Here is a 19,804-nt window from a genome sequence, read left to right as displayed (position 1 = left end):
TACAATTTTCTGCAATTACTTACTTACGGTATTTAAGTCCAAGCAATTTTCCTGTACCTCCTTTAAAGCCATTCACTGCACCAAGCAACTTTAATTACCTGGATAATTCATTGCATGCACATGAACTCAGCTACAGCATATGCAAAGATTTCCCTTTTTCCTAATTCCACTTTAAGCATATTTAACTAGAATTTTTCATGTAACTAATGTACGATGTACCATCAGTTAGCTGTTAATGCTTCTTGTTTTGCACAAGAATACTTATTTTGACTAGCTGACTGTATTATTAAAAACTACTTGGAATGCCTGGGAATAGCTTTGCTATTGTTAAACAAAGATTGAGAGCTGGTGGCCAGATTAATTAGCAAAGCATGATGATGTTCTGCTAACTCTACCCCATGTCACACTGTGCAAAATAATCAACTGTGCAAAATAATAAATTCCATGCCATTCTCCCCTATAGTTAATAACTTCATACTCATTATAAACTAAGTAAGTTACATGCTGTGAGTTTAGTTCATTTTATGCCATTTTGACTCTTCCCTGCAAATGTGGAGAGCAGTGTTAAGCACTTCTCTTTAGGATGTCCTTGCTCTTCTCTGAGCTTCAAAGAGTGATTCTTCACCCTTAGGCAGACATGTTCTGATTTTCACATGAAATCATGTGCTAAAAAAACCTCCATTTGAATGCTGCTACAGGTGAAGTGCTGACATGTATCCTCATCACACATATTTTAAACTAATTCACAAACACTCCTGCACTTTATTTAGGACAGTTAGATACACATGCAACTTCTAACTGGAACATCTGAAGGAGGAATTTGGAAGCACCTCAGTATCCAAGTCTTTTTACAGCTTTAGCTCTCTGGTTCTTTGGCAAAAATTAATGCTTCTTTCCCACCCAGTATCAAAAAGCTTAGACAGGTAAAGCTTCCCTTTTCCCTTAGACAGGGAAAAGCTTCTAGCAGGCTGGAAAACATTTCCTGTCAGATTCGCGGTGTTAAACTAAGTCTGTCAACAGCATTTATTCTTCAGCAAAATGCAGCTATATTTTCAATATACAGTAAATTTTAAAACCTCAGCCTAACACATGGATTGAGTGGAGTACAAAACTATTTAAACTCTATAAATAAAATTGTACCTCTCTATAAAAACTACCATTGAATCACAATCCACATCGAATGTGGTTTCATACACCAAAGTTAAACCCCAAAGATCATAAACACCTAAACAGTAAAACCTTGAAAAATATCACAGCAGGGTTACATAGAAAGAGAAGCCTAACTAACTATGTAAGGGACATGCACAATTAAGGAACCAGAGCAACCTTAATTCTACCCACAAAAGTACCTCTGTGGACTTCAAAAGTAAAGATTTTCTTAATACTTCACTTAATCTGAGAGTGCCACCACTTAGGGACACAGCCCTTTCACACTGAGGGGACACTAACAGCAATGACAATAGTTTCTTTTCCAAGAAATAAGTGATGTTCTCCAGAGGTGAATCTTCCCTGTACCACAGCATTATGCTATTGCAGAGCTATTTAACCCAGGTAAAAGAGACAGCACAGCCCACTGCCAAGAAGTTATATACTAGTTGTGGGGGTTTTAAAAGTAGGGAAAACTACACGAGAAAAACAGCACAGAATTACAGACTTGGGCATCAAGGTCAACTAATTACAAGGAATAAAAGAGACTCTTCCGCCAGATGTGACAGGAGAATAACATACTTAACTAACATCCACTTTGGAAAAGTAATCACTGCATTGTATGGAGTATTTAAATAAACTATTTTGAGCAAATGTTTTATAAAACTAATTTCCAGCAATTGCCCTGGAAATCTCAAGTTTGTGCTGAGATCAACTACTCTTGCGGCTGGTGCTGCGGCTGAACGATCTCTAATCCGACACTCAGAAGTGAAAATCCTCTTTAAGAATAAGACATACATGGGGATAAACATTATGGCACAGTTCTACATCACCAGCTAACCTAAAGGACTGGGAGCAGAACTAACAAGAGAGCTACAAGCACATGGGATTTGCTTGAGACATTTAAAACCCTTCAGCCCTTTCTTACAGCTTTCGTTCATAAAGACTCAGAAATTAGCCCTCAATTACATTCTTCATCTTCTACCATGATTGTTCAATACTCTCACATTTCTGGCTATCTGCAGTCAGCTGCTGCCACTGAATTTTGGTGCAGATTTTCAGCTAATGGTGTCGATTAAGAAGCAGTTAGCATCGCTCAATTAATGCCAGCTACACTGTGTCAACACACACCAGAGGAGAACAGGACTCTGTCCAATGGTACAACCTCCTCTATAAAACAGAGAAAAGGATTCACTGAGTGGAAAAGTATTTCAGTGAGTTCTTGTTTAAACAGAGAGCATACAGTCCATCAATCACCGGGGGACATTTTATAAGGAATTTGCACCAGGCCTTTACATGTTTTAAAACATTCCTTTATTTCAAATATCAAGAGGTTTGAATACACAAGAAAAATTCAAAAACATTTTAGACAATAGCAGGTTTTCTTCAGCTTCTCTACCTTTGCCCAAATACTCCAGGATACCTTGGAGCTGTCCTTTACAGCACATTTGAAACACAATGATGTCATCCTTCTTTGAACAGCTCAGTTCTCAGGGTAAAAGCCTACAGGGTTTGCTTGCAACAAACAGTCCTTAAAACTCAAAACAGACTCTCATTCCAGCTGCTGCATCTCAGCAAATAGACTGTTTTTGGGGACTCAAAAGAACTACATATAAACAAAAAAGATACTCGTGTCCTAGAAATCACTTCGATTTCTTCAAATTTGGAAGACCTAAACACCAGTGAATCACTTCATCTTATTCAGCACTTCCTCAGAACAGGAGTAAAGATGATTCAAATGTGCTACAGAAAAAGTGATAAAGAATTTTTTTCAGGCTGAAATACTCCAACACTGAGGTGTGATTTAGAGAAGAATCTTCTGCAACCAGGATCGCTGCTGCCTGTGCTGGTGGATCCAGAGTGCAACATCCAACAGAGCTTGCACAGGCACATGCAAAACATCACATCATTGACAAACTCACACCTTTCAGAGCCAAAAAAGCACCACACATTCCACATCAGGATTGCTTGGCCTCATCACTCTGCTTCAGTACAGATATTCAGGATAAAATCTTAAGACACATTATTCAACTTGCTCCAAATGCAAGTTTTCAAGCAACTAAAGCACTAAGATGTTTTAAGAGACTCAAATTAAAATGAGCAATTCCCATGGAATACTAATGCTGCCTTTGTTTCCATGTGTTTACAGGCACATGGCAATGACACATACCAATATTTTTCATAGCAAAGTGTGATTTTATATGAAAGACAGATCCTGCCTCTCCCTTTGTGTGTAAATTGGACAAACGTGTTTTTCTTGGAGTCATGAAGTACAGAAAAAGCCAACACAAACGAAACAGGATGAGTAATGCACTGGTCCTGTTTTCCATCTAACCAACCCAAAACTATGCACTCCTTACACTTTTTTGCAATACACTACCCGGGGTAAGGCCAAGTTATTCTTAACAGTAAGTGCACTGCTGCTGTCACTGACAAAACCCCAAAATATTTTGTTTCCTCTAAAGGGAGCACGACACTAAACAAACATTTTAAAACACCCTTAAATTAATGGGATTATAAATATCTGTTGCATGTTGCTGCTGTAAAAAATTTAAAATGCATCATTTGAGGGTAAGAAAGCTGAATCTGTGACTGATGGTGCTGCAAGCAAGCAAGAATCCAGCACAGGGACCATGTCAGGCACATTACATCACAAATATGCTGCAACCAGACCTGGTATCTGCTCCAGCTCACTGCCCAAAGACATCCACCAACCCAACTCAACAATGTCCTCGCACCAGACATTAAGGAAGCTGGGACTTGAGTCCTTTCAGCTGTTTCACCCAACCCTGATCAGTACCTCAGCCACCCCAAGGCCCCAGAGCAGATCCAAACCCGCGTTGCTGATCCTTCACAGCGTAGAGGAGCTTCTTCCCAATACAGACATGGAATAACAGCCAAGAGCTCCAAGCTGGAATGAGCCCTGGAGTGGGAATGCAGCACGTTAAATCCAGAGCCAAGCTACCTCTCGTGTCCCGAGATAAGACCTTGCTTCGGTTGTGTCAAAGCTATTCCCACCAACCACTAAATGTCTGCCCCTGAAATACAGAGAGAGACCACTCAGAGGAACTGTGGTTTTCAGCTGAGCTAGATTGCCTTAAAACAGCCTAATGGAAACATAAGGGTAGACAACCCAAACTGAGATGTTGTACTAAACTGCAGAGATCATCCCAATCAAGATTCTTTTTCACTTCCCAAGTCATCTAAATGCAAACAGGTCCTGTAAGATGCCTGAATAGAGGAACAGTGGCCAGGGATTAAACTGAAGGAAGAGAAGGAGAATCAGAGATAAGAAGTGAATTTTCTGTATTTTCTGTCAAATCCCAGTTCTATCTTTCATACCTACTCCTTGTTTTAGATGTACATCAGTGACCAAAAATCACAGGGAAAGACAGTTCAGATTTCAGTTGCATCTTCCATTTCAACCAATCCCAAAGCTATGTTTAGATAAAATACACTCGTTTAAAAGGTGGCAAAAAAAAAAAACCCTCTCAGCAGTCATGTTTCATCTTCATCTTGCATTTCTTTATCTATTACAGGATCATGCTCCTACCAAATGCCAAACAAAATTTTACTGAATATTTTTAAGTGTATTGTGTAAGTCCAGTGGCCTATGGCATTTTACTAAAAAACTTTGCAGAAATTAACACAACAGTTCAAATCTTAGCATCACATCTGGAACTAGGGATAGTTCTGTTTGAACTTCATATTCTCAGTGTTTCTTCAAGCATAGAATAAATTCATGTTTTCTTTTGATTGTCTTCAAATATGATAGTGCGGCTTCTTGCAAAGCAAGGCAGCCAGTTTTCCTAACACAAATCAATCACTGTATTTAAAAAAAAAGATCAAAATTTAGCGTTTGGCTTTATCATTTAATGTTTACAGAGAATTTATTTAAAAGAATTTATTTTTCTGTTTGCATACGATTTTTTTCTGTTGTAACAGATAACGTATCATGAAGGAAGACAGGCCTCTGAATATAAAGCAACTCAACACACAACTTCACATTTTCTAAACAGAAACAACCTTTCCACCTAAAAGTGTACTTAAATGTATTATTACCAAGTCAGAGTTACACACATTTTAAAAGAAACCTGAAATAGCACTTCATCTCAAAATAAGCAGAACTTACTTTAGTGTGACTCATAGTCTTTATTTTAGTAAAAACCCTAAATTATTCAGAATTATAAATGCTTATATACATAAGGAATAAAAAATGTTTTGTTAGACTGTAGTTATGTTAATACACTACTTCTATTTTTAGTCCAAAATAAACACTTCCAAATTAAATATTTAACTGAAATCTGGAGTAGCAGAAAGCAACAGCTCTGCCCATAATGTAAGTCAACATCAAACCAGCATCTTGATGGAACCTGGATCAGGTCTGAGCAGTCAAATTTGCTGTGACATCAAGGGCACTCCATGTCTCAGCAGTCATTATTCCTGAAGGTTTAGCAGCTGTGGGATAAGTGACCAGTTCCTTTGTTTATTTGCTTAAATAATGCCAGTCTATTTATAAATACCAGTACTTGAATAGTTATTAAGGAAATAAGTAACATTTCTGTGCATGCTGCTGTAGCTTCATCCTTATTTAACAGCAAAGCTGAGATGAGCTGAAGAGAGGGGGTGGCAACAAAACTTACACCAGTCCCACACACAAACCATAAGGATTTACCCAACACCAGCAAAGGCCAACAGAAAAGAGACTTCAGTTTCTACCTAATCCACACCCCCCTGAAAGGTTTGTGCTCTGGAAAAACACCAGCCTCCACAGCATTCCTAATGGAACCCAAGTCTGATCAGACATTCCGCATCACCTACATTTTAAAAGCTGTTTTGAGGGGTGGGGTTTCTGCATCCCCCTTTCCAAAATTTGGGGTTTTTTTCCTCCCTTATTGCTGCTACTTTTAACACACCTTCTTAGACAAGCTTACTCAAGTGACCAGAAAAAATCCCAGAGAATTTAAAATTTATCTTTGACTGTCTCTCCTGTGATTTTTTTAATCAGATTTTTTTTTAAAAAAAAAAGTTCCAAGTTCAGAGAAATGGGGTCAACAAACATGTCTTCTCTAAAGCTGCTCTTTCCATCAGCAGTAGCTTTTGGCAACACAACAGTTTTTCCCACCAAAGCAAAAATGGAGAAAAAAAGTCAGAAATTGTCTAGTTTATTTTCAAGTACACTTCTGTTCCTCTGTCAGCCAACACTGTCATAGGTTTCTGTACTGCTGAGCTCTAATTAAACATAATAAAAAAAATTAGTTGCATGTTTTGAATCTCCTTTTGGCAAGTACAACAGTGCAATGTTAATAAAAGAAGTAAATTCAATAAAGAGGAATATTTCATCCAAGGCAGAATAATTAAAAGACATACTGTGCTGTCAGCTAAAGTGCTAGATCCTCCCAGCTTTAATCTCAAAAAAAAACTCATTTCATGAGAAATGCTCAGTGTTATGTAAAGATACAGAGAAAGTGCTACAACATAAAGTGGACCAATTTTTTTCTTAAAACAAACTTGATATTTATTTATATCAGTTACACAAACAGTGAAATATTTTAGAATGCACACTAGACATTTTACAGATAAATAATAAAACAAGGTTCTGTCCTAAAAAGCTCACAGTTCAGCTTACAAAAAAAAAGAGATATCTTAGGGAATCAAACATACAGAGCCAGGTCCTGTTCTAAGGAGCTCACATTTTGTATCAGGGGGAAAGGAACAGACTGAAAATTAAAACAACACTACCTGATTTCTGGCAGTCTCCACCCACCTCTGTCTTTGGGCCATACAAGATGAGACAATTTGTTTAGTTTGGCAGCAAAGGAAGAGTTTAATAAAAGAGTCATTTGAGGATCCTGCAGAAAGACCTGAGTACAGCAAAGATGCAGTTCATTGGTCTCTCTAGTTCAAAACTGGCAAACCTTTGGCTGTGCTTTAAACTACGAAGGGAAGAGGGAGGTGGGAAGCTGTTATGGAACTCAAATGATCCATCATGCGGTTCCGACAGACAAAGTAAGGCAGGAGATGGAGTTCTGAAACAAAAGATGGAGAATAAGAACAGCATTAACAAAAAGTGTCTGTACACAAAAGCAAGGAGAATGGGTAACAAGCAAGAATTAGAAGTCAATCACAATGTAAGGCCATGGGCAAAAAAAAAAAAAAAAAAAAAAAAAAAAATTAATTTGTATCTTTTTGGAAGACAAAGTCTATCTGCTAACAGCTGGGATACCAGCAGCCCACCCAAGAGCTCAGCGACAACCATCCTCTAAAGCAAAGGACCAATAACAGTTATACACTCCATACCAAGTTTTTTCCTCTATTCTACCATGAAGCTCTCTCTGCCTTACATTCCAGGTACACAACTTTTTGTTTTGCCAGAGGTGAGTGTTTCAAGTGCCACATGCAAAGAGCAGAACCAAAAAAAGTCTCAGGCTCTATTCCCTGGACCACAGATTCAGTTCAGAAACAGACACAGTGAGACACCTTCTCACAGATCACAATCTTCATTCACTCACAATGCCAAAAGTCTGTTGCCAAATAGGTCATGCATGTTTTTATGCACTTCTCTTTGCTTAGCAAAGCACAAAATAATCCAATTTTACCTTCAGAATTAAAAATCTTTAAGCAAGAGTAAGTTCATACCCCTCAGCATCTGCTCACAGCTGGACACAGACCCAAACAAATAAGGCTTTCTTAAAAAAGCCTTTTTTTAGTTGCCGTATTTTCTACTCTTAATATATCTTAATTACTGTCTGCTGAAGAATCAGAATAGCATTCAGAGAAAAATATATTGTATCTTGTGACAGAACAATCCACCTCCCACTTCAAATTGGAATATGGACATAATCTGTAAATGCAGGTAATTTACTGCATCCATACACTGCTCCATAAGTAAAATAAGGCTAATAACACATTTCTCCAAATCTCAAGTAGCACAATCAATGTCTACAATGCCCAAATGTACCGAAGCAAGACATGCTGCTCATACTTGCCAGAGGCAGGAGAAGAACATGACCAGAATCTCTGAAGTTCCTGAATCTCAATACATGATGTGATAGAGTCTCCTTCAATTTGGTTGTGATACAGGAGAATTGGCAAACCTCCTCACAAACTTTTAAACTGTATTTTTTTGCACAAAGGCAGCATTTTGACTAATCACCACAAGAGGAAAATGCCCCACAAGTTTTATGATTTTGATTTTCATATAAAAAAAATTAAGAAAATCCAGTTAGAGAATGTATTGTGTTAAAGCTGCTTGGATAAAGAATAAATAATGAGGAGGCACCAAATGTACCTTCTGCAAAGATAACATAACCAAGGAAAAATATGAAAACAAATTCTAAGCAACATTCATTGTTTGGAACCTTGAGTGACAGTGCATGAAGAAGATTTCAATAAATAAATCCAGAACTGAACTGTGACAACTCCTTTCTCACACATATTATTTCTATCAAGAAAGTATAACAACAATCAGAAAACTGAACTTCACCAGTATCTTTAATACAAAGAAGATATTAACTATGAATAGGAACTTAAGAACAGTGACTAAGGTAACTATCATTAATTGAAGGAGAGGAAACAAAATGTATTACTATGAAACTATTCAGATTTGAAGACAGACTGTAGGGAGTTCTCTGAATCAACAGATGAAGTACTGAAATCCACAATGGAGAAATACTACAAGAAATCAAAACCAGCTGGATGTTACAGGAACAAAAATACTGAGGTTATGTAGCTGAACATAAAGCTACAGAGATTTCACATATTAAAATGACAAGCCAACAGAATAAATGGAAAAAGGAGAAGAAAAAATATCCCCTTCACGGAAGAAAAATAAAAACAAGAGAATGGCATAAGAGTTTAATGTGTGATCTAAAAACTGCAAATACCATTAACTAATAAAAAAAGGAAGACAAAGATACTTCTGTTTTTGACAGTCTTCCCTTGAGAACTCCTGAAAGAACGTGAAGCTTAACAAATTTATTTTCATAACTCACACACAGTCTTTTAAAAACCTCTGTGTATTGTAGGCTTTAGGATGAGTGTAAGATCAGTTGCTTTCTCACTGTACTCTTCTTATTCTCTAATTCAGACAAAATTCTGGTGTCACAAATTCTGAAGATAGAAGTCATTTTAATCATGTCACGATTTTGATCTTTGTCTTCCAGGTTTTTACCTGTCTCCTTCCACTTCCTTCTTGGTAGGGATTTACTGTTTCAGACCTGAGCTTCAAGACCTTGTAATATCTTGACACAACCAAGCACAAGAAGCATAGAAGGGACATAGGATACTAAATTCCTTCCTTCTTGTGGATCTACTTAGCATAGAGGTAGTCACTAAAAATTTTCTGCTAGTAAGACAAGAAGATCACATTAATGTAAATCTACAGACTATAACTAGATTTGTCAGCATCTAGAAAAGCCCCTACATGTTTCAGAAGATCCTGTCATTAGAAAATAAAATGCATTTAGCAACCTCTTCCCTCTCCAGCATCTAGCATGCATTCCAAAATAATACAGATGTGCATGTATGTATTCAAAGAATTGTTGAAGCACAATGAGTTTTCAAAATATGAAGTCACAAAATGATGCAAAGATAACCTCGATGTTGCAGCAAGATAAAGTGAATAATGCAAAAGGTCTTTTCACCTCTGGACTACGAAGTAGGCATAAAATAATACAAAAAAAAACCTTTGTGAAATTAAATATTTCAAAAGACAGAAAAGCAATCAGGTTGAAAAGTCTTTCTAGCTTTTGGAGAGAAGAAAAGAAGTATCACCTAGGAAGGCAACCTGTTCTGCAAATATGTTTTTCCTCTGTAAAAGGAATACCTGAAAGTACAACTCAATCCCACCCCCTTTGTGAAAATATTCCCTTACAAGCAGTAATCATTATTGAACCTTTTAGCCCAGATGTAATTTCTTACGTGTTACAACAAGTTTCACATGCACTGTGAATTTCAGCCAAGGTTGATGAAGTTCAATAACTTGGCTAACCAACCATGTGTACTACTCATTACACAAGTAATAAATAGATTCATCAAAAAGGACATGAAAAAGCAGTATGAACATCTGACACCATTTTCAGCTTACTCAATAAGAAATATAAATTACAGGAACTCCAAGGGGACCTCTTAATATTTACACTACGTAACAAGTAAGCAGTTGGAGCCTTATGTAAAGCAGAGCAATATTAATATTCCACAATATTAAGCCACAGTTAAAACAGAGTGATGGCACTCATGGAAAACTCACTATTACCTGCCAAAAATTTTAAGAATACAGTTCTGTAAGTTAAAGAGAACCCTCTTCCATTAATCCAATTTTGGAAATAATAGCTATTAGTGGATTTTTATTTGTTCAAACTACATCAGTACTAATCCCTGACAGCTACAAACATGCCACAACAGAAGGAGTTAAGAGTTCCACCCAGAGGCACATTCCCCTCCATAAATCGTGCTTTTCTACATCAGTTACCCCAATACTCTACTCCAGCCAAAAATACACTTCCTGCAAGACCCAGGCTCTCCTGGAAAAGCACTGTACTCCCATTCCCTCAAAAAATTGGTACAACAAAATTCATGCCTGCTGCAAAGGTCTGGACTTCCACAAAGGAAATGCCTGAAAAAAAATAGCTAAGTGTAAGTTTAAGTAAGGAGCAAAAAACAAAACTTCTACACAGGCACCAACATTTTCATGGCAGTGCTAGTCATGGGATGCAAGATAATTCATGACACATGGAGCCTAAGAGTCACAAAAAAAACCAAAATATACATCAAGGAACAGCTCTTGCATGCTTTAAAAGCCAAATAAATACAAAAACTACATGAAATACAATACATGAAAACATTCTCAGGGACAGCTAGGATTTGAAGAATAATCCAAAGTTTGATATTGCTGATCCTTCTGTCTGCCTCACAATAAGCTCTGAGCCCAAACCTCCATAAATAAGCACCCCTCCAGTTCTCCACACGTGCAACACTCCCAGCATGGAAAGCTCCAGCCACGCAGCGGCTGAAACAGCTGCCTCACCACAAGTTCTGCTCTGTACTGACAACAGGAGATGCAAGACCCCAGCACTCCCTCCCCTGTGCACCACTGAGCTACATCACAACCATGTACAGAAACTCTCCATAAAAACAGGCAGGTGTTTATTAATCCACAGGATTTCATACGTCTATGAACATGAATTTTGGTTCAGACAACAAAGTCTTTTCACTACACTGGGGAAAAGACCACTCAAGAGGCATTGTCACAAGCTTGCCACCCCAGCTCACATCCCTTCTTCTGCTTTTGTAACAAAAAGGATGCAAGTAATTACTAGAAAGCAAACACCTTGCTCTTTTTTCATCATAATAAGCCATATAAAAAAAGTTTACACTAAGAAATCTTAAAATCGTATAAAAAGAATTGAGAAAAAATAACAATATGGACCAAAAGCAAACAGATGTATTTTTTCTCAGAGGTCTTCCCCTTCCCAAAACAAACTATCCAACAAAAACAAGCTAACTTTTTCAAGTCTGACAGAGTTCAGGTGTCCAAGCATAAGAGAAATTCCAAAACCATACAAAAAAATCATAAAGTGAATCTGAAACAAAGGCTATCCTGAGCAGTTCCTTTGTAGAAGCCCTGCCAGTTGCAAAACCTTGATTTCATGTGGAAACAGGAGAGAGAAATTAGAAAATAAACAGGGCTTTCAAAGAAAAATGTGCACATTTTTCAAGGAAAACTTGCAATCTAGCTCAAAAATAGAGCTGAGTAATTCCTTCCTGACAGACAAGCATCTGTGGGCTTAGACCACCAAACTCCAGGCAGTACAGTGAAAGACAATGAACATATTTAACAGTCAGACTAATACTAATAAAATCAAGCACTCAGTGATATGTGAAGGGTCTGTTTAATTCCTCCCATATGATCAGTTTGACTTAAATGAGACCATTCACTGGTCTAATTAGCATTCAGCAAATGTTACCTTCTTTTTGAAGGCTGATGAAGCCTCAGTAAAAATGCTGTCACCCACAAATAACCTCAGTAAATTCTGAACTACAGCAGTTCCCCATATTCACAAAGTTCTCCTCTCTGCAGGTACATAGCAGTCAATTTTTGATTCCTTCAGAAATAAAAATATTTTTAATCATACTTCTCTGATCGCTCCATTGCCCACAGATTTAGGGCATAGTGGTGAAAAGTAGCCAGCATCTGCTAGAGACCCTAAAGAGTCTTCACACAAAATTTAGGTAAGTTTTCAAAGTTTAGTTTTTCTTCTCTTACAAGTAGTAGCTTAAACAGCCATTACTCAATTAGCAATCACTTAATTGCCCTATGAAATACAACAAAGGTTACCCACACTTGGTTCTAATAAGACTCCCAAGGTAGATTCTGCTTTTTAACTACAAGATTCAGAACAATACTAATATAGGAAGTGCTCAAACACTGTTACACACAGAAATGACAGCTCAGAAATGAGGAATTCTCCCACAAAACAAACTTTCATTACCTTCTGTGAAGTACAAAAGCACAGTCACAGCACAGCAGCCTGGCCACATGCTTTGTATTGGTTATGGACAGGTGCACTTATTTTTATACTACTTTGATGAAAATAAAAAAGTAAAAAGCTATTGAAAACAGCTTCTCTTTTAATATAATAAAGTGATGGCAAAAATAAATGGTGATGGGCTCTTTCTGAATTAATGTAAGCACTGTATGCTTACTGAAAACAAAGAATCCCAGCTTTCCAACAGTTTAGAGTTCACTTCCACCTTGGCATTATCTGATGTTGGACACTACTGGTCCCAGAATTAACATGGTTAATCCCACATCCACCAGCACTAAAACCTTGCTGTATTTTCCAGTAAGGGACTCAGAAAAGTTCCTACTATACTGGGAACTGAAGGACCTAAGAGCAGTAGCCATTCTATATTGCTCACAGAGGTAAAGTGATCAAACAATGTCCCGTATGAGAGAGATTTCACAAGGAGGTGCAGGTGATACAGAGAAAGGCACAAGATAAATTGCAGAGCCACATAATTTGTACTTGTCACAAAAGCACCACCACGTGTGAACCCAAGCTAATAATCTACCTTTTACCATGATGATTCATACTAAGGAAATTATCACAATGCTCAGGTATGTTTGTGTCTATATACAAACTCTCACTGCAATTAACCAACACATTTAATTAAATATACAAACATTTCAAAAGCTGCACGGGCCCCATTCTGAGAGTTGAGCTCAAAGCAGAGTTTAAGCTTTAAGTCTTTTCTCCTAATTTCATACACCCGATCCTCAAGTACTGATTACCTTTAAGGAGATGCAAATCAGATGTGAGTGTGACATACATCAATTTTTGAAGATTAAATTCTTCAGTTCTTGAAGAATGAAAGAATACAGCTGCTAAATCTATTCTAGTAGTTAAGAGGAAAAAAGGAGGTTGCTTTTCATTTCCTTGGTTTGTAAGAACATGTTTTAATAAAATGTGTCATCCTCTGCTAATATGTACTAACAATTTTTAGCTGTAATCAGACTTTTAGAGTTTGAAAACCTCAGTGATAATGTTGCAATCTAACTTGCACAATTATTGTAATAACCCTTTTTTTACTATTTCAAGCCAGCTTTTTATCTAAAAACATAATCACAGAAAGGTTTGGGTTGGAAGGGACCTTAGAGATCCCCCAGCTCCAATCCCCTGCCTCAGAGAGGGGCACCTTCCACTCAGAGAGTCTTTAGGGAAAAAGTTACAAGAGACAAGAATAAAAGAGAAAAATTGTTATAATTTATAAAAATTAAATGGCCAGACATTGAAAACAAGTTTTTATATCATAAAGTAGGTGTTTAATTGAAATAGATTATAAGCACATTTCCCAACCTTTTGCATCAGTCTGACAGAAGCTGCTAACACTGAAGTTCTGTACAGGAAGTAAAAGAACCATGGTAAGTTCTCACACCAAATGTATATACACACCAAAATCTTACTGGAGCAGTGACTCAGCTTTTAAGCACTGATTTAGCACCTAATCCACAGCTTCTCTCCTGGCTAAGGCTTCTCCACTGCACAGAAGTACAAGTGCCAAAAAGAGAGTTCCAACAAAACACTAAACAACAATTACTTTGAGGAAACAATCTAAAACATTAAAACATTATCAGGGAAAGCAGTACAGCAAGTCACATTGTGGCTGGAGCTTCTGAATTTTCTTCAGCCTCAGAAAAGAACCTAATCTGGTTGTTTTGGGCATCCATTACAGAAGCAATGAGCAGGCTTCTTTTGGCCTTCATCTAGCAGAAAAAATAGAATCTCAGTTTGAGCAACTGCTTGTGATTATCAATACAGATTTGTGATAAAATCTTGAAAAAGCATTAAGAAACACCCTGCTTTGTGGAATCTGCCTGACTGGACAGAACAGACCCATTCTGTCTTTCTGTTATATTCTGCAACACCACTTAGACACACTCCAGTCATTGGGTTAGATGCAACTGCACCTGCCACAGCAACCAGATCACATCATGGTCCCATGGTCATACATGATCCTTAAAAACAGACAGCAATTTTTATGTAAGTCAGAAAATCATATTAGCTAAACAAGTGGCTCTCTGATACCAAAACCAAGTTAGAGTATCTTTTTAAAAAATGTCTCATTTAAGATTGCTTACACATACAGTTGAAAAAACCACATCTCTGTGTAAAATTAAACCTAGAGGAACTGCTGACACACTTTTATAAATTTACAATTCTAGCCCTAATAATTAAGAACACAAACAACAGAATTACAGGAGAATTTCCAAAGAACAGCAATAAGCACCAGGTTGCTTTTGTTCAGTATTTTCAAAGAGCAACACAGACCTCTACTGGCAACACTGGAGAGCAGGAATCAGCTCATACCAGCAGCAAGCTGGGGAAGGTCTTTCTCTGTAAGCTCATGTTGAGACCTTTAAACAGAAAAACAACACTCAAAATTGCACACACCTTCAATTCCTCCCAGTGGAATAAGTCTTACTGGCTCTGCCAGAACCAACTGACAATTGATACTATTCATGTTTGAATGTACAGAGAATATGTTTTTAGAATCAGGACCGACAGCACAAGACTGAACTGTTCAGTCTGTCCTACTTCTTTTTAATACACCTGCTTTACTGGGACCAAAAGTTACCTTAACTTTCTAATGTGATATTCAGACAAAAAATTTAGATTGAGCTTAAGAAGTAGATGACAAAAGAAACCCTAAAGAATACTTGGACTGTACTGCCAGAAGAAAAAGCTTCCAAAATAAAGAAGAAAATATTTCACTAATAACTCTTGAGCTGCTAGGACCTCTTTGTATTCTAAGAACAGAATAATTTGTTAACCTTTTCCAAATTGCTAAATAAAAATTGTTTATAAATTTAATTTTTAGTACTTCCCCCCCACCTCACACTTTCAATTTTAAGGATTAAGTTAAGAAAGTGGGTGTATAATCTAGGAAATTTTTACAGATCATTTTCTAATCAGGAATTAAAAGAACCAGCACAGGGCACATAGTGTCCCTATTTACACATAAGTTAAATTAATGGCAATGAGGCAACATGTGACACCACTAAAACCCTAAAACTGCTAAAGTCATCCAGAGTATTACCTCAGTAACTAAGCAAGCATCTCTGTTTTTCAGAAGTTGAGGAGATTTTTCAACTCTAAGGGAAAAAAGTGCTCCTGACAAGCTAGACAGAAGTCCCTGTATTAGATCCACAAATAAAGTGAACTAAGACATCATTCTGTCTTTGCTGATCTGTTTTTAACATTGCTATCTCAAAGCAGAGTATGTGGATGAATAAAAACATCACTTACGTGTTCACCCATCTTTAAAGGGATTCTCAGCATTTCCCAAACTTTATCTTGAGCATCCAGCAATGCAGTAATTGAAAACACATTTTTCTGACTGCAGTCCACCGAGTTACAGCCTGATCTTTGTTCTACCCGTCCCAAAATGAAACATTTCTCAACAAATGGACAGACACCATGGCTAGTTATTTTCAAATATACCACTGAAACTCATTTGGACAACTATCAAAGGGTTCAGTTATTTTTTTTCCTTGCATTGTTGAGTAAAATGCTCAACAAGTGATACATTATTTTTATATCTCCTTCTACTTCATGGACAACATTTCACCCAAATTATTTACATTTACCTCCAAAAGAAAACATTTTGCTGTTCTAAAATCACAGGAATTGTTTACTTCTCAAAATAGTCAGGGAGGAAACTATTACCTCCAACTTACACAGAAAATTTAAAAGGAATATCTACAACACCAAGTGGAGCACAGCACTGAAATCCTAAACTAGCTGCAAAATGAGCTCCAAAACTGGTAAGAGTCCCCTTGAACCAGCCGATCAAACCATGCTCCATGGCACCTGGTAGGAAACATCAGACACTGCATAGGACTAAAGCAGCACTAAGTGCAACATGACATGAAAGAGTTTTGAGTAGTACAGGCCCTAACACCATCTGGATCACAAATTTGCTACCTTCACACTTATGGACTATGTCAAAGCAAAAAATATTTCAAGTAAGGATATGATTGATTACTTGTGACCAATCCAGATTATAAACTAAGGGAGAAACATTGAAAAAAAAAAAAATCTTGACAAAACTACCATGTACCTTGGATTAATCTTTTGCCATATCTGAAACACCTCCCACTCACTCAGCAAGGCTGAATGGCAGCTCTGCTCCTGCTGAAGGCAAATCCCTTTGAGTCCAGGTAACTCTTTGAATGTTCAGACACTGCACAGTTGCATGCAAAGCAAATTGTACTGCTGGATGTAATGTAGAGAAACGCTGTACCAAGAATTTGGAAACATAAACTTCACTAGAAAGCCCAAATTCATTGAGACAGGTCAGTGCAACACTTGCTACCCCGACTGCAGTGCCAACCTGCAGCAGCACATCAGTGACAGGAGGTCACTGCAAGGACAGTAAAGCTCTAAATTCTTCATATGACTCCTGTGCAGTAACACTCCCTTAAATAATAAAGAAATAAAACCCAAGAAAACTCAGAGTGGTAAGTCCTGCTATTAACCCATTTTCCACAACGTCTTCAAGGTTTTCCAATGTCCTCAAAAATGCATTTAAGCCAAAATTCTGAACTAAAATAAAAACCACCAAATAATTTGCATAAGGACTCCTTCAACAGTTATGTAAATCCCATCACAAAGAAAAATGCAAACAACAAAAGGCAACAAAAGATGAACAGTTAGCTGAATCTCTCAATCACCCACTATAGAAGCAGTAATATTTAACAGATATCTAAAAAAGCTGGGTCTGAAAGGACTGATAAATCTGTGACAACTAACAGGGATTACTAAAGGTCATAAATTGTATTTCCTTGAACTAAAGGAGCTTTGAGTAAAACATCCTGACACAAGTTCATCATCAAATTCATTTGAAATTACCTTCAGAGACAAAAATTCCACAGCCTCCTGGGAAAATCTTTACCTTAATTTACTTGCTAGCATGAGGAGGTCTTTCTGAATACTTTACCTGAACTGCCCAGCAGCCATACAAACCTCACTCCTTGTCCTAGCCACCAAGATCATAAAAATAAAATTCTTTTCTCTTTCACACCCATCCTTTATATGTTTGCATAATGTAAAATGCCTCCATAAGTATTTTCCTAGACAAAAATCAATTGTTTCAGCACTTGATGTCTTTCCTGTAAGCTCCAAATTCTCCACGCATTTTTAAAGAACACCTTTCTAACTACTGGTTTTATATGAAAAAAGTGAAAATCAAGTTTGAAACCCAAAAATACAGAGCTATTTAAAGAAGCAAGTAGCCTGTAATATAAAAGTTTGCCATATTTTACTTTCCATGCCATGTTAACTTACCTATTCCTGAATTGGCTCCTGTGATTATTGCCACTTTCCCACTCAAGTCACGACCCTGGAGAATTTCCATTGCAGTACTGTTCCCATCATATTTTTGTCTAGTAGTAGGTTTTACTGGATTATCTTCTACTGTAAAGGCCAGTCTTGGGTCAAGGTAGGTAGTCCTTTTGTTTATGTGGCTGCAAAAGAACACAAAAACTCAACTGTTTGAACCCTTCAGCTCTCTGAATTTAAATTTTAAAGGTATTTCAACCACTACTGGGTACAGTTCCAGTGGAATATTTAGATTCCCAAAAATCAATTTTTTTTTCAGTTTGGTTGAAATTATCCCAATTATTTTCTTTAATCAAACTTTTTTCCAGCTGTGAGATCATCCATTAATAATTGTATTTACATACTTCACAAGCCATTCTGAACTTCATGTGAACCCCTGTCATAAAAGGCAGAATTTTGCCAGGGGAAAAAATAAAAAAGTCTTGTTACATGAGAGAAGATCATGTTCCCTTTTATAGCAAGTCTATAAAAGGACCCCAAACTTGTAGACACTGCAATATCTGCATTTGGATTCTGAAGCTGCATTTATTAATCTTTTTGTCTTTCCAGCTGACACTGTCACAGTATCATAACTCAGGAGGCTACTCAGCATGTAACCCAGCTGTCCTCCTTCTACATACTCCACAATTTGAGATACTTACTCTACAAAATAGACTTGTCCATTTTCATCAGTCTCCTGCTCCCATCCATATGGCAGATCTAGGAAGCACATAAAACATTAACTTTATTTTCAGGCATTAGAATACTCTTCAATTTGAAGTTTAAGTGATTTCTCAGACTGATGAGACACAATTCTGCATCGTTTTCTGTAGGTGGTGCAGCTACCTGTCGCCCTTGAATTCAGAACTTGACAGAAGGATTGCTTCCCTTATCACACACAATTGCTCTCTCATAGAAGTACAATACACAGAAGATCTGGTACAAGTGCGATAGCTGGCAGATTAAGTATAAAGACAGTCTAAAGAAATCTTTATAAAGATTATTTCATGTTATAGCATAAAAAAAAAAACCACAGCAAAATGCAACCATGCTTCCAAGCACATACAGATCTATACTACTCACAGTTCAGTATCTACCCCTGCTAAAATAAAAAGCAAAAGCTTTTTAGGAAAAGTTATGTGTAACAATTACCAAAAGCTGAAAGATCAGAGCCCTCAAGTGGTCATGAGATACAATAAATCAAACCTAAATGATTCAATGAAGCTGGAAGGACAGATAGAAGGAAAATGACAAATCTTTTCATAACAAATTCTTATAAAAAAGATTCTGCAAAGGTAGTTAACAGATGGCATTCAGAGTATTTCTAACCTTAGCTAGAAAGTACTCATTTCACTTCCATTGACTTCAGACTTAGTGAAAACATTCCACTTATAGTCAGATTACCAATGCCAAAAGAAACATGGCTTGCCAACAGTGCAGTGTCCCCAGGTACAGAAGCTTCTGGGAAGATCTGATTTAAGGCACTGACCCAAGATCTTTGAGAAGATTTTCCTCTGGAAGTGTCCGGCAACACTGCCTGCCTTCTGTTCTGGCACAAATATTCAGTTGGGTTGGGGAAAACAGGTAAGACGAGGACTAATGAGGCTTCCTTGTGTGCCAGGGATACTCCTTGATGAAACAGATTCTTTGAAAAATATAATCCAACTAAAAATATTATCTGATGGACACCAGGAACACAGAACCCCAGCTTTCAACTATATGCTTTACAATCCACACTAAATCAAACTCTGTAACCTGGAATTAGTATTTGGCGT

General features: G+C 37.2%; 1 protein-coding gene across 8 annotated transcripts in view; it reads right to left on the bottom strand.

Moving 5' to 3' along the window:
- The window catches only part of WWOX (WW domain containing oxidoreductase), a 485,118-nt gene that overhangs the window by 462,677 nt on the left and 2,637 nt on the right, over window positions 1-19,804 (bottom strand). For all 8 annotated transcript variants that reach the window (XM_068203073.1, XM_068203074.1, XM_068203075.1 and 5 more), the window contains exons 3-4: window positions 18,692-18,749; window positions 17,997-18,175 (exon numbers count right to left, since the gene is read on the bottom strand). In XM_068203073.1, the coding sequence (XP_068059174.1) occupies window positions 17,997-18,175; window positions 18,692-18,749 (237 nt within the window). The remainder of the gene's footprint in view (window positions 1-17,996; window positions 18,176-18,691; window positions 18,750-19,804) is intronic.

Source organism: Anomalospiza imberbis, chromosome 12 (genome assembly GCF_031753505.1).
Source record: "Anomalospiza imberbis isolate Cuckoo-Finch-1a 21T00152 chromosome 12, ASM3175350v1, whole genome shotgun sequence".
NCBI lineage: Eukaryota > Metazoa > Chordata > Aves > Passeriformes > Viduidae > Anomalospiza > Anomalospiza imberbis.
The sequence above is the reverse complement of the archived record's forward strand: the minus strand, read 5'-3'. Positions and strand labels throughout refer to the sequence as shown.